The sequence below is a fragment of the Emydura macquarii genome, unplaced genomic scaffold, assembly GCF_026122565.2.
Source record: "Emydura macquarii macquarii isolate MOO-44397 ecotype Brisbane River unplaced genomic scaffold, CSIRO-AGI_Emac_v2 contig_499, whole genome shotgun sequence".
In the NCBI taxonomy this organism is placed as follows: Eukaryota; Metazoa; Chordata; order Testudines; family Chelidae; genus Emydura; species Emydura macquarii.
In genome coordinates this window covers 8,898,723-8,925,527 of record NW_027130636.1, presented here as the reverse complement: position 1 = coordinate 8,925,527, position 26,805 = coordinate 8,898,723, and the positions used below count along the sequence as shown (strand labels likewise).

General features: G+C 39.4%; 1 protein-coding gene across 1 annotated transcript in view; it reads left to right on the top strand.

Moving 5' to 3' along the window:
- Positions 1–26,805, top strand: part of LOC137147116 (glypican-5-like) — a 532,878-nt gene that overhangs the window by 321,153 nt on the left and 184,920 nt on the right. Inside the window, exon 7 of the mRNA XM_067538902.1 lies at positions 18,324–18,444. Coding sequence (XP_067395003.1) covers positions 18,324–18,444 — 121 coding nt within the window. The remainder of the gene's footprint in view (positions 1–18,323; positions 18,445–26,805) is intronic.

Genomic DNA, 26,805 nt, shown 5'->3' with positions numbered 1-26,805 from the left:
GCCTTCATCAATAGCTTTTACTGGATTACTGTGCTAATAGATTTTATGTAACTCTGACTGCTTGCTAACTAAGACTCCAATCTCACAAACAATTATGCATGTGCAATGCTAAACACATGAGTAATCCTATTGATTTATATAGTCCCAAGAGTAATTGTTTGCAGGATTGGGGCCTAAGGCCTCCATTCTACAATCATGTTCTCTAGCATGGACACCTGCATCTATTCAGACAATTAGGCTTGACACAGGTGAAGGGGGCTGGACTAACGATTCTTATTGCAGGATCAGAGCCTAAATGTGCTCTGATAAATGGGCTGACTGAATATATGTTTGCTTGTGGTTAAGAAAATGGGATCGACTTTAAATTTTGGTGAAAAATTGAGAGGTTGGATGCAGTTATAGTTTTTGTGGAAGGCTTGTATGGACTTGTCTCTTACTTACCTGCAAAAGGAGCACAGACATTAAGCCACATAGCTTTGATCGTCTAGCCTGCTCAAGTTTTGTATTGGGTATAAGTAATCATCCAGTAATTTCTTCTATTTCTGTACCTTTCCTTTTGATGTGGGTACTATATTGCTTGTTTCAAAATGCAAACTAATAAAAAATTGATTAAATGTTTTTCCACAAGCAGTTCCCTCTGCTTGCACAATATGCCTGAAGGAGAGCTGTCATGAAGGTTTCGAGTGATGCTTTGGAGGAATAGATTAGAGATCATTATTGCTGACCATAAGTGTCTACATGGAGACTATTAATTTTTGATAATAATTACTTTCATGCCAGGGCAAGATCCAACTCAGGAGCTTCTAACGTATATAAAGCTATATGGATGGAATGTGCTGACATCAAAATTAATTATACAAACTGCATTCTATGCATTTTTCAAAATATCTAGATCCCAATGGTTGGATTTAAAAGCTGAGTTCCTAATGCTTAGGAATTGATGTAGAAGTTACTTTTCTTCCTTGATTAAGCCAGATGGTTTTGGAAGCCCAACCTAAAGGTAGCAGGTAAAAATTTCAGAAGTGCTTAATTAACTTATTAGCTTCATTGACTTTCAATGAGAATTAAGTTCCTAAATCGCTAATGCATTTTTGAATATTTTACAAAGTCCCAAACGGAATAGGAACAATTAAGGGTGAAAAGTTTTTCTTCTCTCTTCTTTAGGCAGGGGTTTAAAGAAGCAGAAGATATCCCAATAGTAATGCCACTTGTATCTTCATTTTAACAAGACCTAATATAAGAGGCAGCACAACATGAAATGGAGCCATATTTTACTCTCAGATAAACTTCATGAATTCTGGAGTAACTTCTTTGACTTTAGTGGAGTGGATTTAAGCCAGTGTAACTGAGAGCAGAAATTAGCCTAGTATAATGGATAGATTTCCCACCTCCTTTTTTCTTGCCCTTTGAATGAAAGGATTATTGAGGACCATTACCATGGTTGATGAACATCATCCTGGTCCTGCCCTGCCCTCTCTTCTTACTTCTGCATAGCAGTACAAGTAGTGGGGCTGGTGTGTAGAGGTTTTTTTCTTCCTGTGAATCAGAGCAAAACAGCTTTCAGACATCATTTCCTAGCCAAATTTCCAGAGAAAGTCTTCAACCAGGGAAAATGTTTTATTAATGGTAGCAACTCTGTTAGGCTCTTCAATTTCAGCTGCCTACTGAAGAAAACATCTCTGGTTATGTCACTGCTGTATCCCATTTTGAGGCCCTTTGCTGTCAGCTTTAGCAGGAAAACAATAGTGATTAAAAAAAAAAATTCCGCCAAGTGCCATTTGAATAAGAATAGTGATTCAAGATATAGTGGGCACCTTAAAAAGTGCCAATTTGCCTTAGGTAATTAAATAATGTTGCTACAGTATTTAGAGTATTCCTTATAGTAAATATATAGAAGCATAGATGATAAACTGGACTTAATCTAAAGCTACTGAAATCAGGGGAAAGATTCCCACTGACTTCAGTGGGCTTTGGGTCAGGCCCTTACTGAGTTAACTTTATTGATGTAAGGTGGTGATGGTGGATTGGGGGATGCAGCCAGAGGAGAGGGCAGAGGTAATGTCAGTCCCTTTGAATCAGGGAGTGTGTCCACCCTTACTTACCAAGGTTTGCCACAACGAGGTGATTCTAGACACCCAGCTATGTGGGGTCAATCATATTTCAGCAGTGACCAGTCAGCTTTTTGCCATTTGAACTTGACCAGAAGATTACAACCTTTTCTCTTGGCCATTGTTATCCATACCTTTGTCACCTAAGGTATGTCTACATGATACAGGGTGTGCATGGGCTTGCTTACCCAAGCTAGCTTGAAGCCAGCTAGCATGGGTAACAATAGCTGTGAAAACAACACAGCGGGGGTTTCTGAGTGGACCAGAAAGCTGAATATATACCAAGGGTCCACACCAGGCTAGTCCTTTCTGTGGTGCATTGCCTTCACTGCTATTGTTACCTGCATTAGCTGCAGTCAAGCTAGCTCAGGTAGGCCAGCCCATGTGCAGCTTTTGCTGTGTAGACGAACCCTAAAACTACTGCAGTGTGATCTACATGGGGCTACACATTAAGACCATTCAAAGGCTGAAGCAGGTGCTGAATGCAGTAGCTTGCTTATTGAGTGGGGCATCTCACTGGCAGCACATGACACAAGTGCACTGGGATCTGCACTAGCTTCCTGCTGGTCTCTTGGACGAGTTTAAGGTATTGGTTTTGACCTATAGAGCCCCAAATGACCTGGGATTGGCCTAGCTGAGGGAGGTCTCTCTCCCTGTGCCATACTGCCATAGCTGTGGTCAGAAGGCTTTGCTGGCAGGGCATTCTCTCTGAGGGTATGTTTACACTGCAGTTAAAACCCTGTGGCTGGCCCATGCCAGCTGACTCAGGCTTGGGCTAAGGGCGGTTTAACTGTGGTGTAGACATTCAGGCTCAGGCTGCAGCCCAAGCTCTGGGACCTTCCCACCTCACAGGTTTCTAGAGCCTGGCTCCAGCCCAAGCCCCAAATGTCTACACCAGAGTTAAAGCCCCTTAGCCAGAGCCCCGTGAGCCTGAGTCAGCTGGCACGGGCCAGCTGCGGGTTTTTAATTGCAGTGTATACATACCCTGAGAGCTCCGGGACTCTGGAGCTTGCTTCCCCCAACTTCATCCAAAATAGCCCACATTAGATGACATTCCAGGCATGCTGCAAAAGCTATTTGTTTGATGGGGTTGTTGCAGAGGAGTCTTCGGTAGGCTGGCCGAGTTGAGTTATTTGTTCCTGTTGGGAGGTTTGTTTTTTAATGTTGCTGTGAGTGCTTTATGATTGTGACACTGAGTGAATGTCAGGACATCAGCCGCTCTTAGTTAGGTGTCATTTTTATTATTTAAATCCAAATATATAAATACTAAATAAATAAGGCAAAATGGGCACATTTTGCAGGTGACCAAGGTTGGCTTCAATAAGATAATTTCACCATTTAACACAAGGCAGTTTACTACATCTGGTCTTGTGACTTTTTATAATATAAGAATCATTATGTGAATCCATAATGTTATCAGTAGGTCAATAAAGGGAGTGTCATAGATGCCTGTCACTTCGGTTACTTGAATTGTTGCTGTTGGCCATGTGTGTGTCCCTTTCTCACCTCAGAGTCAGAAAGTCATGGGTTCAAATACCACATCACATACAAACTGACATCCACTTGACACAATACAGTGCTCATAGCTGCTGTTCTGTCAGAGATACTGACCTTCCAACAAAAGCTTTTTGTCTCTCAGTAGTTGCCATTTAAGTTTATTTTAAAATTCATTTAGTTTCCTGAAGGAAACACTAGTGCTCTGTTTGGCCATCAAAAGTTACAGACTTCCCCATCGGGAACAGCATCACTGCCTACCAGGCTGCTTCAACCTTTCCCTGGAGGAACCACCTCTAGGAATGGTGAGGCTGCTCACTGACCATGCCACTTCAGTCATGAGGCCTTGACATGAGGTGACTGCCAATAGGCATGACTCGTGATTTTAGAGGCCTCTGTGTTTGGCTGCTGTGATGGGGTGTCTATCCCTCACAAAGCCTGAATAGGTTAAAAGGGCCAATTAACCCCATAACAGGCTGCACCTGGAGGACAGTCAGAGCTGCTAAGCTCTAACTGAGGATGAAGCACAGCTGCGCATGGGCAGGCTGAACTGGTACAAAACCAGGAAATGGTGAGGAAGAAGGGGCTGTAGAAAGGAATGTTGCAATCCCTCCCTGGAGAGGAGGGAACTAAGAGAGGAGGAGTCCTTGTCCTTGTCAGTAAACCCTGGATCCTGTCTGGGAGTACAGACTCTGACAGGAACCCAAGAGAGAGTGAAGAGCCGTAGGGGATGGAGGAGGTTCCAGTGGTAACCAAGGGGTTAGCCAGAAGACAGAGAAAAGAAGGTAGGAGAGAGCCCAGGGAAACTGCGACAGGGTCTGGGATTTCTTAGACTGCTTCTTGGACAAAGGGTCCCTTGTCGGGAGCCCGGAGTAGATGGCAGGCCCAGGTTTCCCTACCAGCCACTGGGGAAGTGTTGTAGTCTGGGCAGTGGAACAGCAGACTGCCTAAGACAGTTCATTCAGTGGGACTTTGATACTCCAGATGGGAAAAACTACTGTGGCCTGGCTGGAGGGCAAAGTCATGAAAAGGGAGCACCGTGAGTTACAAAGAGGGAGCAATCAAGTCCAGAAAGGGGGAGAGACAGGATTAGCAACCAAAGGAGAAGGAGGCGGCACCAGACTGGTCAAGAACTAATCCCCAGACAGGGCCACAAGGAGGTGCCAAGGCGGTGTGTAGCAAACTCTGTTACAGCTATCCAACTTGAGACACTTTTAAGAGTCTTGATGTTCAGAAGGTGCCTCTTTAAGCTGTCTCAGTTTGGACACCCAAAAAATGGGACTCCTAAAATCATTAGTCATTTTGAAAAGTTTAACCCAAGATGTCCACAAGGAAATGAAACCACTGATATTGACTGCTGAATAACCTTTGAGCCGTGTCAATACTCGAACTCTGATACAGGAAAATTTGAACCAATGACTTCAAAGGGAACAGTAGCCTATTACCAGCTTCCTTGTACTATCCAGTTACACTTGTTCAAGGTGGCAGTTAGAGGTCCCATGACACTTTTGGAAGGAATTAGGTGATAGCAACACAACTTGCAAGTTTTTTCTTTTTACTGAAAACATATTCTAATGTCTTTGGCTGTTTGTGAGCAATTGCTCTGTGAACAATGATCACTCCAGTAGTCTGTGCAGTCACTGCACTACCAGACTTTGTAAAGCTCTTCAGGATCTCTCCAAGATGAATGAAGCTATAGAAAACCAAAGTCTGTTCAAATCCTATTGTAAATGTGGAAATGTCACCAGTTTTCTATTCTTGTTTTAAAGTTTCTACATCATTCATTCTCACATCTATTATTTCATTTTTCCTTCTTGCTTGACATTAATCATAATTTTTTTTTTTTTGCGGGGAGATAACAAATGCTGCTTTGTCATTGACTACTGTGACACAACAAACTGCCTGCTATTCTTTCATTCCTTTTGTCTTGAGTTTGAGAAGATTTCAGTTTGCTGTGTTCTTTTATTATCATACACATTAAAAATGTGACTTCCTGTCAGTTTCGAAGTGGCCTCTTTATTGCTAATTTTAACAGAAGAACAGATTCACTCCTCCACTTAGTTTATTTTCTTTCTGTTTACGGACGTTTCCTTACAGCTGAGTGAAGCCATGTATATGTTCACTTCCCTGAGTCACGTGGCCTCCAGTGTGTATTTGGTGTCAAGAATTCTCTGAATCTCTAGAAAGGATTGAAACCATCCTCTCCCTTCAGGCATCAGCTCTGGTCTATGAAAGATTCCTGTAGCTTCCCAGGGCATCAAAGTAGCTAAAAACTGCCAGGTCCTTTCTGTGGTCATCTTCAATCTGCAATACTCTATATTGCACCTTAAAATTAAATATCCAAAAATAAGATGTTACTTTATCATTTCAGGCAAGATTATGGCCTAAAAACTACTGCTTGTGTAGCAGAGAGGCAGTCAGGGCTGAGCTCCTAAGCACACCCCCATATCTGTGTGGAATTCCAGTCCAGGCAAGCCACTTGCTGTACAATAACAGGTTATTGTGTGCGTTTCTTGCCTCAGCCAAATCAGCTCTCTGCCAGAAGGGCAAGTTCTGTTTGGGCAAACTGTTGCTACTCTCCTTGGTCTTGTGTACTCAGAGTGTGTGGACAGAAAATTTTCCTGCACTTGCACAAGGATGTAAATGACAAGGGAAGAAAGCTTGAGTCTGATCCTCCTCCTGTGGAAGTAAATAGCAAAAATTCCATTGACTTCAGTGGAGGCAGGAAGGTAGACCCTTTGTACCTGCTTTCCTGGGGTGAAATTGTGGTGCCATTGAAGTAAAAATGGGAATTTTGTCATTGACTTTAAGCAGGGCCAGGACTTCACTCCTGATGTGCACCCGTGCAGGGCTATGCACCATGTAGCCCTATATACTTAAGTACACTTTTCCTTTCTAATTGCTGTCTTTATTCCATTTAGTGGTGTCTCTAGTTCAGGTTGTTTTTCCTTTTGCTTATAGATGTGTTTTCTGGGGCAGAGTGTGTTTGTGTGTGTGCACGCTGTAGGAAGTTCATTTTAGTTTATCTATTTTTGTTGAGACAGTTGAGCTGCTGTGTAGTTTATTTACTTCTCGGTACTTAAGGATTGTTGTCAGAGCATGTTGACTGTATCTAAAGCGAAACTGACAAAGATCTTAATGCCCTAGTGGTGGACACAAGGAAGTGGATTAAAAAACTGGAGAAAAACGATTCATTCCAAGTCAGGGTGATGAGGAAATGTGCCACAAGGATTAACATTGTATGTGATTATAAACTGAGGATGTCAAGGAAGCAATAAGTAAAGCAGTCCAACCTAATGGTATTCTGGTTAGAAATACCAATTAAGGACCACATTCTGCCAGTCTTGCTCATGTTGAATCAGAACTTCTTCACTGAATAAGGGTGGCAGAGTTTAGCCCTAAACTACTTGAGTCTTGAAGACGGGTTTTCATAGTGAAAAAACCACTCATTATATTTAAATCCATTTTCTTCTACATATGTTTCTTCATTTTTCCTGTAAATACGTTAACGATTGATGGCATTGTGTTTAAATAAGGGTTTTCTCCCTAGCAAGCCAAACCATGCCCTACTTAATCCTGTAATGAATTTATAGTGTTGAATTTGTGACACCAATCACGTCAATGGCAGCAAACTGTGAAATCATAAACCCAGGATTATGACTTTACTGCAGGATCAAGTAGAAGGAGAAGCTGAATTGTGAGGGAGAACAAACTTAATCAGACATAAATCTTCAACAATATCAGCAGAAGAACTGAAAAAAACAGGCCAAGTAAATTGATTTTTGTATAAATGTTCTCATTTTGACACTTTCAAATTTGTCATAGCACAAAAGTCAGTTTGTTGGACCTTTCTTTTTTTAGTGAATTTAGTGCTTGTGAATGAAGTCCTTTATTTAGCCACAAAACAGCTGCAGCAAGGATAGTGCAAGCTTCCTCTAAAGTGGTGATACTCCGATTGAGACTTGCGAGCCGCAAGTGGCTCTTTAATACATCTCCTGCGGCTCTTTGCAGCACATGATATTAAAACACTGTGATTTACTTATTAACCAATCAGGATGCTTTTACTATGTTATTAACCAACTTTAGTTGATAAAATAATAATTCTTGGTCAGTCATTTTGCTGTGAGAATTATATATATATATATATGCATAAAAATAGTAAATGAAACAATGAATTCACACTACTGCCGCTCTTTTGGGTAATGGTGCTTGTTAATTTGTCTCCTGAACCATTGAGCTCTGAGTATTACTGCTCTAGAGTGTTTCAGCCTTGAACTGGATGGTCACCCATTTTAGAGAGAAGAGTCTGTATATACCTAGGTAATCCTTGCCTTACACTGAGATTGCCATATAGGAGGTAAGAAGAACCTTTTCCTAGATGCTGGAATGAGAACAGTTTATTTCACAGAGGATAGCAAACATCATCTGGCTACAAATTTCAGTCACAGCTTACCTGAGCTGGACCTAAACTTTTCAACTAATTCTGAAAGGATCCACATTCAGTCCATTGTCCCTCTGAGCTTGATATAGAATAGGTTAGGATGTCTGTCAAGAATTCTAGAAACACGGGGTGCTTGTGGATCTGTTTTAATTACCATGGGTCTGTCATTGAAACCAACCAAAGATGGTTGAGTCCCGTAACTGAATTTTTCCTGTTGATTTGAGGAATCAACAAATGCTGATTTCTTTTTTTCCCTGATCCGTGCCCACTTGCATGTCAGCAAAGGAAGTAATCACTTGTGTTCTATAAAGCTGTTGGTGAGGTGAATAGATTGTGTGTCCTGCTTTACCCGCAAAGCGTTGCTTTCCCTACATGGATCAAGGGCATAGCCAGAACTGATTTTTTGGCAGGGCCTGTGGTTGACACGAGTGGGCACAAAAAACAAGCACTTCCCAAACTTCCAGATTCTGGCCACATGATTGGAAGCCGGAAGTTCGGGAAGCAACTGGCCAAGAAACCAAGCTGCCCAATGCTTCAGTTGCCAAGGTAGCATAACTTCTGCAACTGATTGGGTGGGTCTGCTTTCAAAGTGGGTGGCCCACTTTCAAAGTGGTGGCCCACCTGTAGCTACACAACCCACGTGGCTAGAACTTCATTGCTTTGGGATGATTTTGTTCAATGTGTGTTGAGAAAGATTTAAGAGGAGTAAGCGGTTGAACAAGTGTAAATCTCAAGAGGTTTGGAAGTTACTATGTCTGATCATTTTTTGTACAATTTTTAGGTCTCTTGTTTTAAGCCTTAGCTTTTTGCTTATTATAAAAGTGTGCTGCACATTCTCAATGAGAATAAATTTGACCAAAATCTAATTAATTTTCAGGTTAAATATGGCATATGTAAAATACACACCAGTTTTGAATACAAATGCTCTTCTTAATTAACTTGCTTGAAACTTTTGTTGAAGACTATAAATTTTTGACTCAGACCCTTTTCATTATTATAATAGCTATGCTTAGGTATAACCAAGTGACTTCCTTCTAATATTATAGCTGATCCTGTCAGACTTTCAGTATTTGGATTTTCTTTAAAAAGTATTTAGTTTCTTCAAATTTATTACAAAATGTCAGAAAATATAAAAAGATAAAAATATAACATGACTAGATTTCAGCATTATAGTCAGAGCCTTAACAATACCTTAAGTTTAAAAGGTCCATCTTGGTAAAATTAGTAATAATTAAGGTTCCTTTCACAATTAATTAACTAGTTCATTGAGTGGTAAAAGCAAAACACCCACTGACCATGGCTGTTCGTCATTTGGTAACTTGTGTCAGATGGTTTTAATTTCGTTGATGGAACTGTAACCTGAGTGATGGGAAAATACATTAATTCAGAGAGATTATTTTATGATCCTTATGTGTACTAATATCTTGTTAAACTTCTCACATCATTTAATGATGGTGAAAGCTTGCCTTGTAACTCCACAGAAGTCTCTTACCTTTAAAGGATTGATCTTATGAAGGTACCTATCCCAATAAGCTCACAGTTAAAGTCAAGCAATGCAGGTGGATGGAGGAAAAGGATAAAACATAAAATAGTTTTCCCCAATAAGTTTCAATTATTCCCATTAGCCCTTTGCAAACCATTATGAGTTGGTGGTTTTGTCTCGATGTCACACTAGAAGAAGGTCTTCTGTGGGATCTTGAAAAGGAGGTTGTGAGTGATCTTAGAGACTAAGTTGGGGAGGGTAATTAATTTGTATGGGATGGAAGAAAGCAAGGAGGTGGCCGTGATTTTAGAAAAAAGCACAGCTGATGGCATAAATAGCACAGTAAGAGAGAAAAGTAGGGGTGGTCAAAGTTGTGAAGAGCATTGAAGAAGAGGACAAGGAAGTTGAACTTGATGCAGCTGAGGGATTGTAGGCCCTGATCTTGCACTGTTTAGAATAGTGGGAGTTTTGACTGCAATAAGCATAAGATCAAACCCAAAGAGAGGGAGGCACGACATGAGCAATTGGCAACAAAGATAATCAGCTGTGTTTGAGTTGGTTAAAGGGAGATGGGGATGACGTGGGTGTTGTGGAGGCCAGAGCAAACATGAAGGGCCTGATCCAAAGCCCATTGATGTCAATGGGATCAATCCCGGGATGCATATAATACTACAGTTCATATATTCCCTGTTGATAGCTGTTCCTTAATTCCGAAAATTTAAATGTGTCTCTTTTGAGCAACTGACTTTGGGAAAAAGCAGGTGCTTTGACTTCTCAAAATAAATTTTTGTTTTGTTTCTGTATGAACTGTAGCCAACATCCTAAACCTATAACTTTTGTCTGATAATATAAAATTATGATGTTCCCCATTATGCTTCCTAACAAATTCTGTGTTGGGATCATAAAATATCTTTCTGTACATTGTGGGTCATCTTTAAAATCTAATTTTAAAATTTCTGCAGCCAGGGGTTTCTGTAAAGCTAGTTGGATCCTTCCCTCTTTCCTTGCCAAAAGTCCTATCGACCAAGTATTATGGGATCTCACTTGATTTTCAGTATCTCTCCACTCCTGTGAAGTTTATTGCTAGTCTGTTTTTATTCTCTGAGCGTTCAAGAACTCTAGACTCCTCAGAGTGTATCTTCCACCGTGGTCATCTAGCTGCCCATGTTAAAAAGTTAGTCTGTAATATGTTCCAGTTTGTGTCCAACATTCTGCATTTTTGTCTGAAACTGTTGAGAAAGTTTACAGGCTGTCAGGCTTCAAGTTTAAAGTCTCCTAGAGACTTTGAATAGAGCTCTGTGTCTAGTTTTGGCTCTTTTGTGATCTCACTTGTGCTTGTACTTGAAAAATCCCATCTTGTGGTCTAGGAAACTAGTAGGGTCATTGAGAAAAAAGAATTCTTTATGTGTTTTGCTCTGTCCCTTAGGCATTGCTGCAAATGTTTCCTTGACAGATGTTTGCTGTGTTTGTTTATTGTCCTGTTTCCTGGGCTTATTTTTCAATAATCTTTTAAAAGGAAAGAGCATCTGAGCCAGCTCTCCAAGTCAGTGCATCATCTTCCACTTTGTATCACACTCGTCTCCTAACCCCATTATTTTGGCTTTGATAAATTAAAGGTGTACAGGGAAGTATCAGAAATCATTTTCAGTGCCCTTGTAAAGGCCATACAACTGTAAATGGAAGATGTATTCCAACTGATGTTATTCCAAGCAACTACATTCTTTCACGCACCACAATAAAACCTGCTTGTTTAACATCTACAGTTCTCTTTGGTAATTTACCTGGTCGCAGCTTTTCACAGACCTAGAAGAAGGTAAGCCAGTATTTTCAGTATCCATTAGCATTATTAAGGGCACATCTCAAGCATTTTTAAAATGTATTCTATAACTTAGGTTAATGCATTATCGGTATGCTCCCAGTAAAACCAATGAATTGATTTGACTAATGGTAGAATACTTGGTTTGCTTTAATCATTTGTATACAAACTCCAGTGACTGAGTTACCTTGCATTAAATTTTTCAAAGTGTACTTTGTCTTGTATGATATTTGCAGCCAGAATGTCTTCAGAAGGTGGTGTCATCAAATTACTTAAATCTGTCTGCCAACCTGCCCTCATGCCAGTACTCGGGAGGCTTTCCTTTATAAACTAGACTGTAAAAGGTCCCTTGAGCGCTACACAAAGTGGACAAAGATAATTAGTTTTGTGTTTCTTTTGACACCATCTACTTAGTTCCATTGAAGAATATTAGCAAACTATTTCGTCTTCATTTCCCATTGTTATTATTGGGTAAGGCTATTTGTGAAAGTCAATGCCTATTTTAGCAGTTATGTCAGATACAGTATCCACATCAAGTTGTTTCCACCTCATGAGATTGTAGGGGAACTGCATGTGCCTCACTCTTATTTTCATTTACTAGACATGGTTCCCTAGACATTGCATTATATACTGAATCTAGAATTGGGCTGCTTGTACACCAGTCTCTCAGGAATATCACTTAAATTTGCATTCATTATTCCTTGTCCAAAGTTCTCTGTTTTATATAGTTATTTAATATATATAGTTCTTGGAGAATATTACTAAGGGTTGTTGCCTCGTTGTGTTGAATATTTAGCACGTTAAGATTTCCTTTGGTGCCCAGTGGTCTGAATGTCTTATCACCCACCCTGCTTTTACCCCAGTGTAACTCCATTGGCTTCACTAGAATTACTCCTGATTTACAAAGGTATAAAAGGGAGGAGAATTGGGCCCAGAGGGCTTGGTCCTGTATATATTCCTCTCCCTCTAGTGTGGGGAATGATAAAATAGTCCTCTTCCTTTAGAGGAAGTGTAAATTATTTGTAAATATCTAATTAGAGTATCCACCATTATTTTTATTTTATATCTCATTTTCCAGGTACACAGCAGTGTGCTAGGTGCCTTGCCAAACAAACTGAAAAAATATGGTCGGTGCTCTGAATGGGTCCGCCTAGACTCCGGTCTCTGGGTTCGGCCAATATTCTGCTGCTTTTTTGTACTTCTTACAGGACTTAAGACCGCAAATCAAAGACCTAAGACATGTAAAATTTGGATCCATGTGCAAAGCCCATTAAGATCTTTAAATGTATTCACCAATTACTTTTGAGAAGAAAGTGAGGGCTCAGATTTTTAAAGTAGCCTAAAGGACTTGGCCACCCAGTTTCTACTATAAATTATTAAGAATTGGGCCCCTGAACCCTATAAGCAGCTTTGAAAGTCCCATCACAGATAGTTTTTGTCAACTTCTGAGGTTTAGATACAGTGAGCCAGATCCTCAGATGGAGTAAAATAGGACTAAAGTCAGTAGATCTACACTGATTTACACCAGATAAGGTCAGTGTATTCCTTTAAAAGATCTTGCTATAATATCAAGTATCCAGTACACAAATGTTTTTTAAATGAATTGAGAAATTTAGTGTACGAGATAAGTACATATGATTTTTGGTGGGGTTTCCATGTTGAAACATTCTTTGAATATATTCTTTGAATATATGTGGAAGCTGACGTCATTATTTAGCCTGAGTTCATTCAGGCTGGTCAGCTGAGTTCAGTTTCTTTTTGATCCTGGACCATTAGCCACCACAGATCAGAGCACTGGGGTGCTTAATGGCATATAGTAGCCCAGCTCAGAGTAATAGCATCCTGAGGGAAATGGAGCAATGGAAATGGTATCACAGCTGGACACTGATCAATAATACATGGAATTGCTGACTATAAGAGCTTTGATCATATGCTTGTAACAAAACTGGTACCATCTCCTTTAGGGAGCAGGGAAGAGAATGGTGTGATAATGTTACCCCCCATCTCCCAGTCTCATGTGGCTAAATATCATTACTATTATATTTAATGCAGCTCCTGCAGTTGTCTGTCTGGAATCTTTCAATTGTAAGTGGTGTTCTCTGAAGTCTTTAGCTATCTAAAAAAGCCATGGGAAACATGGGCTTAGTTTTGGACATTTCTGAGGCAACACCTTTCATCTCAGTTTTTCTTCAGTAGTTTGGGAGGATCCTATGTTTTGTCCTCTTTCAGCTTACAAATAAAAATAATACAGTGTTTCAAAATAACTTGCATAGTTCTGACTTTCAAAAGAACTTTTTAAGTCAAAATATTTTTTAAATGAGGAAAGAAATGTATATTTATATTCAAAATATTATTCATGCCAGTGTCTAAGCAACATTTTGCTTTTGACTCATTTCAACTTAAGATAGTTGTATGAGCTAAAGTAATCTAAACTATACTTCTGGAAAACTGTTAAGATTTTTTAAAATAACATTTTTAGCTTTTCCCAGAAGGTCAGTAGAATAATGTTACTATTAAACCCACAGTTTTGAAACAGATTAGTAATTCTTCCTAAATTTGCTATTCATTGCATACTAGCAGAATGGATAGTTCAGAATTGCTGCATATAGATGATGTTTTATACAAATCTCCTGGTCTTTTTAACCTGTAGGTTGTTGATACAGACATTTCAGTGTCTAGTATGAATAAAGTACTAGAGGAAATAAGGCATATATTTTTAATGGTGAGGGATAATTAACCATTGGAAGTATTTACCAAGGGTAATGGTAGGTTTTCCATCACTGACAATTTTTAAATCAAGATTGGATGTTTTTCTACAAGATCTGCTCTAGGAATTATTTTTGGGCAAGTTCTGTGTTATATATGTTACACAGGAGGTCAAACTAGATAATCACAATGGTCCTTTCTGGTATTGGAATCTAGGAATTACTAGAGTTAACAATTCTGTACTATTATTTTTTTAGTTAAATTACAGATTATTAGATAAAATCAGGCAATTTCTGACTATTCTTAATGTGCATTCTCAGTAATTCAGGATCTGTTGTCAGCAAAAAAAAATTATGAAGTGCAAAAAAGTCAACTAATCAAATTACGTTTCAGGAAATGTATGTTTATTCCAAGGTTTATTAGACATGATACAGAGCCAATAGGTTAATTCTGTGCTTACAGGATAGGTGTTCAAGTCAGATGGTTATGTAGCTGCCTCCTGAAACAACCCTGATCTCCAGTTGTGGCAGCCTGCACTTACTCCGCCAGAGGTGCTGGAACAATTTGTATGATGGGAGTGCTAAGAGCCATTGAAGCAAACTGTAAACCTTGTATGTGATGGAAACCATGTCAAACCATGGGGTACAATAGCACCCCCACCACTCCTAGTGCCAGCACCTATATATTCTTCCCTCTTCAGTAGCTTTGTGACTCGCCGTGGGTTGTTCATGTGCCTTCTATTACGTTTGACAGCCTACACACAGAGAAATTAGATGAAAACGTACAATACTCTTGTTGGAAGGTTGTGACATAACACTGTTTCTTACAATTCAGAACAATAGAGCGCAAAAACCCAGAGATACAAAGCAAGCTGCTCCTTAAAACAGAAGCATAATTCAACCCACCTTATTCTAGGCTGGTGCTCTGCACCCTAACTCTGATCACACACTTCCTTACGTAGTCCCCTAGCCTGCACGCAGGACCAGGAAACCCCTTTCAAGTTCAAGTGGTAGTTTATCATTTTAACACAATTTTCAGTGCCCCACATTCTCCTTCCCCACAAGAGCAACAGCGGGGCTGTGTCTCCTCTTATTGCTGGAACCTACAGCCAATACGTGTCTCTCTGGACTCAATGTTGTTATAGCCGTGTCAGTCCCAGGATACTAGAGAGACAAGGTGGATGAGGCTAATATCTTTTTTTGGACTGACTTCTGTTGGTGAGAGACCAGCTTTCACAGCTCTTCTTCAGGTCATCTGAATTGCCTCTCTCTCACCAACAAGAGTCAGTCCAATAAAAGATATTACCTCAGCCACGTTGTCTCTCTGGACTCAGTTTGTTAGAGAAGTGTTCTATATATAAATGCTCACCTAATGGATAAGATAACAGTAAATGGCACCCAAGAAGATGTACTAAAGTTCTTGGGTTTTCTAGGAGCAATAAAACTTGCTGTGTTGTGCAAATGGCTTCCTCTAGTTGCACTTAACATCAGCTCCTAACACAGTTCAGATGTCTGGGCAGTCCCAGCCATATCCGGGGCCTGCAGTTGGCTACCCAAGCATGTCAGTTATGGTATTTGTATGGCCCCAACAGGCTATTCATGTTTCAGGCATATGAGTAACCAAACCCTTGAGATCCTGAGTGTCCTTAACCCTCTATGTAGCCTCCAGAGAGCAGTTGGCTATAGGTGTATTGGCTTGAATATGAACATAATTAACATACAATAAATAGCACTAAGGTACAGAGTTGTCCCATGACTTACACATTTGATATTTGCTTTCCTTGACATCCAAGATTAGATGATACTCCTAATTAAAAATCTAAATATCAAACACTAATAAAGACTTGGGTAGCAGTCTGATTTGAACACAAGTAGCTCCACTGATCTCAATGGACTTTGAACTCAACCACATACCGATAATGAAAGTTATGCCATTTTTCTTGATCTAAATTAAGTAAAAGAGGATGCCCATGTAGCAACAGTAGTGTATAATAAAATGGAGTGAGATTTGCACAGCCAGGCATTGGAATCCCTCAGGGGATCATTGACATGGAAAATGAATGAGTATCATTAGATGCATTGCCTCTGGTTTGGGCATATGTACACAAAATCTATATAATGCTATCTGCCTTTAATGCTGCATTGAATGGAGGCTTGTGATTTGCAGAGGTAAAGCAATATTATTTGCAGGAAGGGAAAAGCATTTTTTACATTCTTTATCGTGATGCCCTGAATATCTGGAGAAACTCTGATTGCTATAACAAGTGATAAAATGCATAGAGCAATGAGAAGAGGTGACGAAGCATTCTCTTGCCTTGTGCTGCTGCTTAAAGAGAGCATTTGTGATTGGAAGATGTTCAGACAAAGGAGTGCACGTGGAGAATTGAAGAACAGTTTGATGGAGGAGATAAATTGATGTCCATAACTTAATTCCTCCTGTATTACAATAGGATGATCCTGAAGAACTGTATCACAGGCCTTCTCTGCATCTAATACTAAGAGACAGGCTACCATTGGTTGTGTAGTTTAATATGATGAATGTTATTTTTTCTCTTTTTTCCCCATTATTTTGCACTTTTTCTTTTTTCCTGCTCTCTTTCATGCTTGTCATCTTTCCTTTGTCTGAGAGGTGAAAGTTATTGATAGTTTTCCTGTAACCATGCCACCTCCTCTAGTCTTCACCAGAATTGCACCTGGACCTCAAATGTTATCCTGCAGTATGTAATGTTTTTACTGTCAGATTTACTTGAAGTCTAACTTTATTCATCTCCTTTGGTTTTAATTAAGACAGGACAAACATCCTAGTAAAAGTCCAATTGTAATTTGCAATTCTGTTAGTCACTGAGATAAGAGATAATGTATGCTGGCATTTTCAAAAGGCATTAGGTGCCTGCCTCTAATTGAAAGCCAATAAAAGTTGAACACCTAATACTCTTAGCCCCCTTTGAAAACACCATCCTTAATTTTCCAGATTTAAAAGGCTATTAAAGGAAGATTGCTGACAGGCGAAAATAACAGTTACCATGTAGAGAATGTAGGTGTGGCTAAGGAGAAAATCATAACAGGGCTTTTGTCTTTGAGTTCCAATCCAGACGAATGCAACCTCCTTCTGCTGGAGTTTACAAAGGCGTACATTTGGCATTAGGGTTTACAGTTCCCAAGCAGATATGGATGCACAGGGGAGGCCAGTTGATGAGTGACCTTCCCCATCAGGCCCACTGCCTAGCTGGGCAATGAGTACCTCTTTGTCCAGGCTTGCTGCAGAGGAGGAACAGGAAAATCAAAGTAGTTTGCACAGGATCCTCAGAACCACGGGGACCAATTTATTGCTTTTACTTAAGGATGTAAAAACAAGTAGGGAAAAAACCAATATCTTGGTGCTGAAGCAGAACTACAGCAGTGACTGAATGATTAGTTGGTCTGTGTTTATAACTTCACCCGTGATGATAGGATAAGGATGCTGATAGAGGCATGCATTTACTGTGTGAGCGTTTTTCAGATCCAAAGGTCTAAAATGAGATTGCCTAGAAGCAGGCCCTAAACATGACTGTATCTGAACTGCTCCTAACAAAGTTATAATGGTAAAGATAAGGTATGACTGAGATGAAGACCACTGATGTATCAGATTGTGCTGCTTTAAAGTGTTCTTACAGTATATCTAAGGTTGAAGCAATCTCATCTTCTGAATTGCTGACCTCTCCTGAAAAGCCTCATTTCACTGAGTGAAACATTTCCACTGCTGATTGAGAAATTGCACAATTTTGCTAACTTTTGTGATTTTACTTCAAGTCTTGCGATATTTGGTGTCTTCCTCAAAGCCCCTGGATTCCAGTGATTATGTGAGAATTTCAATTTGATTTTTTTTTTTTTTAAAGCAAGCTACTGGCTCTTAAAGTCTCACAGAAAAACTTGAAATATAACCCTGCGAGATTCAAACACCAAAATACAAATAAGAAACCTGAAATGTGGGTTTTAAAAAAATCCCTCCTGATCTTTTGGGGACTGACTCATGATATTTGAATGGTTGTAGTTGATAATACTGTAAGAAATCATGTCATTTTATGCAGGTTTGAGTTAATGAAAGAATTGTTTGCACTAATTACACTATTTACAAACATGTTTGCTTTGTAATATGTTTATTGACTCTGATACAGTAAGGAAAACTTGTGTATGTTTGTTATTTTAATGAAAATAGCCTGTAAAATGTTACCTTCTCATTTTCACGGTGAATATTTTCTCTCTGGTTGATTGATCTTTTGTTCCTTCTCATTTCTAGTTACACCAGCAGAGTTGTTTCCAATGGATTGAAGGCACAAATTAATAACCCAGAATTGAAAGTCAAAGGATTAGACCCTCTCATCAGTCTTTTAATTAAGAAACTTCAATATTTTAACCAGGTAAGTAAGTCTTCACAATAAAAAGCTTGTCCACATTGGATTTTAGAAGGGATCTGAAGGTAAAAACACGGAGCATATTGTATGCTATGCTGCCTGAGAAGCACGGAACCGAAAGCACAGCACAGTGGGATGGTGGCAGACTGGGCTATAAACTACTTTTGTGCCTTGGGAACTGCTCTAATTTATGGCAGCCTCCCCACAGCTGTTGATGGACTGCTCTGCAACCTAGAATTCCTGTAGTACCGAGGGCTGTGGAGATGCCCTCTCATCCGTATCCCCATTCATTACACAGCGGCCTGTGACAAATCTGAGGCTGCCTATGCCACCCTATGATGTTGCTATGCTGGAGGAATTCTCCTCCAGCTTGGAGCAGACTTGTTTGCTGTCAGAGTGGATCCTCGAATTAGTGGTGACTGAATTCCATAGAATGTATGGAAGTACCTACTTAGAATATAGGATGTAGTCAAAATACAGAGTTTGACTAGGTCAGTTAACCTCCTGTGCAACTCTTAAAATGTTTTCTTGCCTGAGTGTCATTTCTATCCTTCCCAGCCAAAAAGGAAAGATGATCTGCCAATAGGTTGACTAGAAACATGATTAACCTAGCCTGCATAAATGTTCAGCTCCTGCTCAACTGATTGTGCTTGCTGTCCAGCCTAAACTGCAGTCTTTCAGTGCTGAATCCATCATGATTCTATTGTATTATTGCATCAGCATAACTCTGCACATTGCAGAAATAGCATCAGTCCAAATTAGCCAGCACTAACGGATTTAACAGCAATTGATTTTCATTTAAAGAAGGCATGTTTTCTTGTCCAGTGGAAAAAATATTTACAGCTTGAGTCTGCAGTGTTTATACATTAACTCATCCCTAATTTTTCACCATCAGAATGTGGTGTAGCAGGAGACTGAAAATAGGCAGTTTATAGGCAATGGTTATTGAACCTAACCTCATCTGCTCTGGAAAGTATGGAGGAGAAAGTAATCTGCACCAGATAATGTGCTAAGGTGAATTATTTTCTTACTGGGTGTGGGAGGAAACAATGAACTGAATAGCTGTGACTTTGTGTCAGAATTTGGTCTCTCATCTGCTCCTGGAGAAGCATAACTTTCCCCTTACCCAGGGCTCATGGCAAATCCACAGTCTAGCCATCAATTAGCATTGCTATGAAATTTGAGCTGGTTCTAATATTTCTTTAGGCTGAGGATTTAGGGATTCTTTGTACCATGCTGTTTGATTTAATTTACCATTGGGAATTAAAACTGTCAGTAGGATGTGGTATTTAATACTGAGGTGAAATAAGTATTATTGAGCCAGATTGAGTAAAGTGATAATTCATTATTTATCTGATTTTTGCATGTTATCAAATAGTGTTAATTTACTTTATAAATAGTAATTATAATCGATCTGTGTAATAGTCTTCTATAAACTCTGACAATCAGATGTAATTAGAAATAGATTAATTTGAAAGCAGATGCCTGTCAAAAATACCATTTGTCTGCTAAACAAAAATTACTTAAAGGTTCTAATTTTCATGAGATGTGCACCTATTGTCTTAGAATGTTATTTTTAAAAGCAGCATGCTTTGCTTGGTAGTATAAAATCCTTCCCCCTCCCTCCCCCCAGCACTTTGTGTAAGTTAGATGGAAGAGTTGCTTTCTGCAACTTCTGGTTCTGCTTTAAGTGAAAACTATTTTTAAGTGAACTTGTGTTCCATCAGACTGAGATGCTTGGAAAGTAACAGATTGCAAGGGTGACGGATCAAACAGAATACAGGGTTCTGCCCTAAGATGGTTTGTTGTTAAGTACTTGGAATCATATAAATTCCTTTGATCCTAATTTTTAGTGAGATTTCTTTGGAGATCACAGTATCAAAGATGTTGCTACATTTCTTTTTATGACTGTTGCACCCAGTATCAAACACATGTAGCTCTTTTGTGTTTTTTGAGATTTTCATTTAAGTTGTGATATTAATATACAAATAAAAACCGACACTGTGAAGCCAGATAAATCAGGATTTTAAAATCTCCTCAGTGGTTTGAGTGTAAAGTACATATACTTGCCAGTACTGTTTTTACAGGTTATGACACCCCATGGTGCAATCCTCACTTGTTCTGCAACCTGGATGCCTCACAGTGCTGTGCTGCTGTCGCTCCCAAACTGGGCTCCTCCCAAACAGCCTGCAGGTCACACCCTGAGCATCTGTGTACAGCCACAGCGCTGGTCCTGCAGCTCTGACTCCCGCAGCCTGTCAGCAAACACCAGCCACACTCTGGCTTCTAGCAGCCTTAGTTGCTATTTGCAGGGTGACCCCTAGGCTACCAGTCCTGGACTTTCCCTCCAAAACAGGTGTTCTGCATTGTCCAGCCCTCTCCTGGATAGTCCAGGTACATTAGCTCCGTTGCCCCTCTGAAAGCCTCAGCATACAACAGTCTGCTGCCTTAAATGGAGTTACCCAAACAATTCACAACTCTGGATTAGTTTTAATTAAAGAGCAAAATAAGTTTAACTACAAAGAGAGATTTGACATGAGTACAGGTAATGAGGCATTACATTCAGAAATGGTTACAAAAGAAATAAAGATAAAACCTTTTCTAAGCTTAGCAAGCTAGACTTGCTTCAAGGTGAAGTTCTTACCACAGATTCCCAGTATCATTGTTGACCAAGTTTCATGTCAGGATCTGCTCCTGAAGTCCATAGGCTGTTTCTTCTTTCTTCTTAGGTGGAAAAGAGAGATGGATAGGGAGAGATACTTGGGGTGTTTTTGTCTTACTTTCAGAGTTCAGTCACCCTTTGAAATGCATTTTCCTGAGAGTTACCCCTATATAAAGTTCCTTCCAGCTGTGAGGTTGGAGACATGAGCTTGTGAAAGGCGTTTCATGCTGTTGTTTGCTAGAAAGTAGATTTTTCTTGTCTCCTGTCTTCCTTCTCTCACTGTCCGAGGACCTTGCTAGCCACATCTTATATGTAAACTAAGGTAAACACACATTCCTTTGTTTAAGACCTGCTTGACCAGTCCTGCCTAATTGGCGCTACGCAGGTATGAACATGTGCCACTAACATCATGCAGGGGGAATTCAGACATTTATGTGTAACGTTTTACCAGCAAGTTATTAGTTTTCAAATGATACCTCACGAGGCTTATTTTGTACAAAGATTATTACAGTGGTGTGTAGGGTATGAATACAGGGGTGCATTCAGTCACACAAGTGAATTGAATTTAAAGAGTAATAATTCTCTTTCCTTTCCCCCCCCCCCAAACAATATAAAGGGTGGAATTTAAAATATGTGACAAATAATGTGTTACCTTTGTTTATTAACTGTATGAAATTTGCAACCTCACTGTATATAGTAACTGCAGGTATTCTTTACAGAAGGGACCCTGGAGAAGGATGAGGTTGGGAGGGTAAAGGGGTAAGGAGGAATGTGTCATGTCATGAGTGATTTGAAATAATGACACTAGTAAGTGAGCACCTCTTTGAATTGCATTGCTTAATGGTATAAACCCAGTTCCCTCCCTGGAAGAAAGAGAAACATGGACTTTTAAGACAGCAAAAGAAGCAGGCTGTGAGTCTGAAGGATCAGTCATCAAGGATGTAGGGGAGAGAGAATAACCTCTGACATGTAAGACTTAAATTGGGTAATGAAGGAGATTTTTACCCTGTGTGGAGGAAGAGAAAGTAGATGGAGTCTGCTGACCAAGTCATGCCCAAGGTCACCAACAGAGTTGAGTGCATCACATAGAGTTTTGTATCAATTTGCATTAGTGCTGTACCACAAGAAGTCCATGTTCCTTCAGAATGTTTGGACCTCTGTCTATAACTCTCTGGCTCTCTAATTTTGCTCTGTTAAGGTGCAGATTTTTAACAGTGAGGGTAATTAAGCATTGGGACAACTCACCAAGGGTTGTGCTGGATTTTCTGTAAGCGGACATTTTTAAATCAAGAGTGGATGTTTTTGTAAAAGATACACTCTAGTTGAAATAGGAATTAATTCAGGGAAGTTCTGTGGGCTGTGTTATGTAGCAGGGCAGGCGGGAGGTCACACAAGAACATCACAGTGGTCTCTTCTGGCCTTAAATTCTCCTACTCTGAAAAGTTGAGGCTCTTGGGTGTAAAGTTATTCCTTTGTGTAGCTCCTTGGGGGTGACTTTACTGTCAAAGGTAAAAGAGGAGGCCAGTGTTAATATCGACTTGGTTGCTAAACCCTTCAGGTTTGGTATCAGTTTCAGGAATAGAAGCTGGGCTCGTTGTAAAACTGCTCTGGTTGGTACTTCTCAGCTGGTACTTCACAAACAGTCCATACTGCACAATTTGTTAATTTGTAACATACATATAGGGTGAAATCTTGGCCCCGCTGAAATCAATGGGAGTCTGTCCACTGTCTTCAGGCAGGGCCAGGATTTCACCCCTTATATTTTTAAATACCAAATAGATTTGCAAATAAAAGACTGGTTTACAAATGCTTCTCAGAGCCAAAATTCTCTAAATGTTGCATTTAGTTAATACTGCTCAGCCCATGCTATAGTTTGCAGAGATGATCCGTGCTAGCCAATGGTGAGGGGGGCAGAGTAAGGGCAGCCGGCTTCGGCAGTGTTACTGAACACATTCAGTCCATATGAGCATGCTCAGTAAAAGCCAAGCAGCAAATCTAGGTGGGGCACCTGACCCCACATGTGCCCACACGCATCACCTCTGATTATTTGCATCATTAACATATAATGTTTTAATACTCTTTACTCTGGTTATTGCAGCAGCCTTACATATCAATAGAATTTTTAATTGAGTTGCAATTGCAGAATCTTTATTACTCTTGATAATGCACCAGCGTCAGATCAGATGAAATCCTAGGTTAATTTTGAAGAAGTAACATGTTTTCCATTTTTTCATAAACAAAGATCATAGGATCTGGGATTCACTGAGAGATGATAAACATGAAATCCCACACTGTCTTTTTTTTAGAGGCACTTTTCAACACATAGCTACACTTAGGTATTTTTAATGTATTTTTTTCAGTAGAATACATTTTCACAGTTCAAACCCACAGACTTTGAGACTGAGGTTAGAAATCCTAAAGAATCAATTACATTGGAAAGATGATGAGAATGTTAGGAAAATGACAAAGCACTTACTGTAGGCATTCTCTAATATTATATGCTCTCCAGCTTAACCCTTCACTCTTCCTGTCACACTTGTCCTGTGTAATAAAACATAACCTAAGTCCACTGACATTTTTGACACTACAAAGCATTTAAGTGTTGCCAGGAAAAGATGTGAATATTCAAAAGTATGGTCCTAATTCAGCAAGGCAATGGGATTTAGATGCACAGGTTAACTGGTTAACTAAGAAATGCATACAATTAAAATCCCTTGCAGGACTGAAAGTAAGTCTGTCTTAGCAAAAATGGAAGTGATGGCACCAAAAGATTTGTTAGAAGTAGTGTGAGCCAGCAATAGTTGAATCTTCAAAATGGGTTAAATCAGGTTAGGAAGTACAGGATAATTCAGTAAATTAATAAACCTATTGCTTACTGAAATGTAAGCACTGTATGTGACATTTTCAAGCTCATATAAAATTGACCACATAAGCATAGATGTTCTGAGCCTTTTTCTGTTATATATAAGTGTTGGAAAGTTGGATTGAGTGGCAGGCTGAAGTTTGTGAAATTTACTCCCACAGAAACTAAGGGTGACATAAAAAACCTCATCATTTTCAGATCCAAATATTAACTATAGAGGAAATGATATATGGAAACAAAATTAATGCAAATTCACTGGTAGTTTTATAAATATTAGCAGGAAATGTACATTGCTAGGGAGAACTAAAGATAAACTAAATGAAATCTCATACCTATTATTTTATATCTCATAACATCAAGAAGCTTGAGAGAGATTGTGATTTTTTTCTTTCTATGTTCATTTCCACTGCCACCACAGGGGGTAATGACTGGGTGATCTCAGACTCCAGACAAACCAATCGGTGGATTTCCGAATTACCTAATAAGTTTTGCATACTGGTTTCCCTGCCCTTCTCCCCTTCTTCTTTTTTATTTTATTTTTATAGTGTGGATCTTAATTATCTGTATAGACAGTTTCTTTCCCCACATGCTGGGAATCAGACACCTCTTTGTTTATAGGATGGAAACTTAATGCCCCCTACCCTAAGATTATTTATGGCCCTTTTCATAATGCACTTGAAATGAAGAGACTCATCCCAACTCTTAACACAGTCCAGCCCCCTTAGGGACAAAGACAAAGCTTAATTTTTGTTTCCCTAGGCTCACACATAGTTTTGAGTTTCTTAAGAAATATACATGAACAGGTATAATTAACACTTTGTAACACATTTTTGAGGAATCAGATCTTGTCACGTCTGTCACAGAAAAGATGCCACTATCAGTTTGACCCCAGTATAGAAAAGTTTAGTTGTAATTTAGCATTCTTTGGTTTCTATGTGAAACCAGGCATGTTTCTGTCATATACAGTTCTCAGTGAGTCATCTTTGTTTTAATTATATTTGGGTTTTTTAATGTAATTTTGCATTGCCCTGTCAATCAAAACTGAGACAGAGCACCTGCATTCTGTTTTTGGATACCTTTTGACCACTCCAAAGGAATTTTTTTAAACACTCTTTCTCTGTTAAACGGTGCATTGTATAGCAGTGAGGCCTTGAAGTGGCAGACTTCAATGTTGATTTGAAGTGTTGTTATGAATCAACATTTTATTTTCAAATGACATGATTCATTTAGAAACAAAATATCGACACTCCCCAGCTGCGATTTTTCCTCACCTCAGGTAGGATACACATGAGCTACAGGTGGGAGCCCAGCCAATGGGAGGAGAAAGTGTTACCATGGTCCTGCAGTGGAGGTTTAGATCCTCAGGAATAAGGAACTAACCCCAGGTCTCCTGCAGATCTCTGCCTTCCATAAGAACTGGTGGTCCTAACCATTACTTTCTGCTACAGATCCAGCACTCCTCAGAGGTAGAGCAGAAGCCAACCATGAGTTGCACGCCTCCTTTGGTGAGTCCTCCTTTTTATGGCTTTTAATGTCAGAAGGGGTGACTTTACTCTCTGACAGGTGAAACCAACTTATCCAATTTTTAATCATTGTGATATCTATATCTGTGATTCCTGCTGCTGTAGGTCTGCCCTGACCCTTACAGCTACTTTACACAATTGAGCTATGCTGTGTGACAATGACCCGTCTTCATTTCATCATTAATAGATTTCAACAAAAAACATTCTCTGTGAACCTCTTTTCCTGGAGGCATTGAATGCAATCATTAGCAATACAGAAAGCCAACAGCTTTGTTCAGCAAGAATATCTGTTCTCCTTTGAACTGAATAAAAATGATTTAGAAATAAACAGTAACAGATTGTTATGCAATTTCAGCGTACTGTGTACCAGGAAGAAGGAAACTATAAGAAGTAATTTTTATATATTGTCTAATTTCAAAAGAAGGGATGGTTTGTTCCATAGCTGATATTTCAACACTTTATATGGGACCCAGTCTATCCCTGTTGAAATTTATGGGTATTTTTCCTCTGGCTCATTAGGACTTCGATTGATCCATAATTACGTTTTATAACAACTGACAGCGCTACATCAAAACCATATGTTTCCATATAGCTCTCTGGAGATGCAACAGTAAGAAGTTTCTGGGAGAGTCGTGTGCGGACCTCTTTTGTTGTTGTTGTTGTTGTATTACTAAAACTATTTATTCGAAGCTCATCATGATGTTATCTGGGGGGCTTACAAGTTTTAAGTTGAGACAATCAGCATCTCACTAATAGAGACCATCCTGCCTGCTGCTTTATCAGTCAGGTAGGAAACCAGGAATTAATCAGTTCGGAAGACCAGTACTATGGAAGTGCTTCTTGCAGATTTATTTAATAGTGACAAGGTTTGGACTTAGTTGTAGTCCCACAGAGAGGAAATTCTAGGTACTTATATTGCTTTAAACTTCTTTTCTATGTAACTAAAGTTTAGGGCCACTGAAGGGAAATTCCCATTGTGTTCATTCTCATGCATTTAAGAGAATTTTTATTTTCCCTTTTGTCCATAAAAAAGTGGTGGGGGAGTCGTTTGTTTAATTTATATTGAATTGGATTTTGATGGTTGGTTGTTTGAGTAATTTACTTATTGATGCCCTTTAAAAAACGGCAATCTCTCCAGAAGAGAGGCAAAGAACTGAGAATGTGGCAGTCTTTGTATTCATCAAAGGCATTGTCAAGGCTTCTGTCTTTTCTGTTTGGATACTGTTGTGGATACTGCACATGGCAAACAACTTTTAAAGTACAAACTATGGTGGCTTTTAAAGAAGTCCAAATTAGTTAAAATAAGTTACAAATGTTGC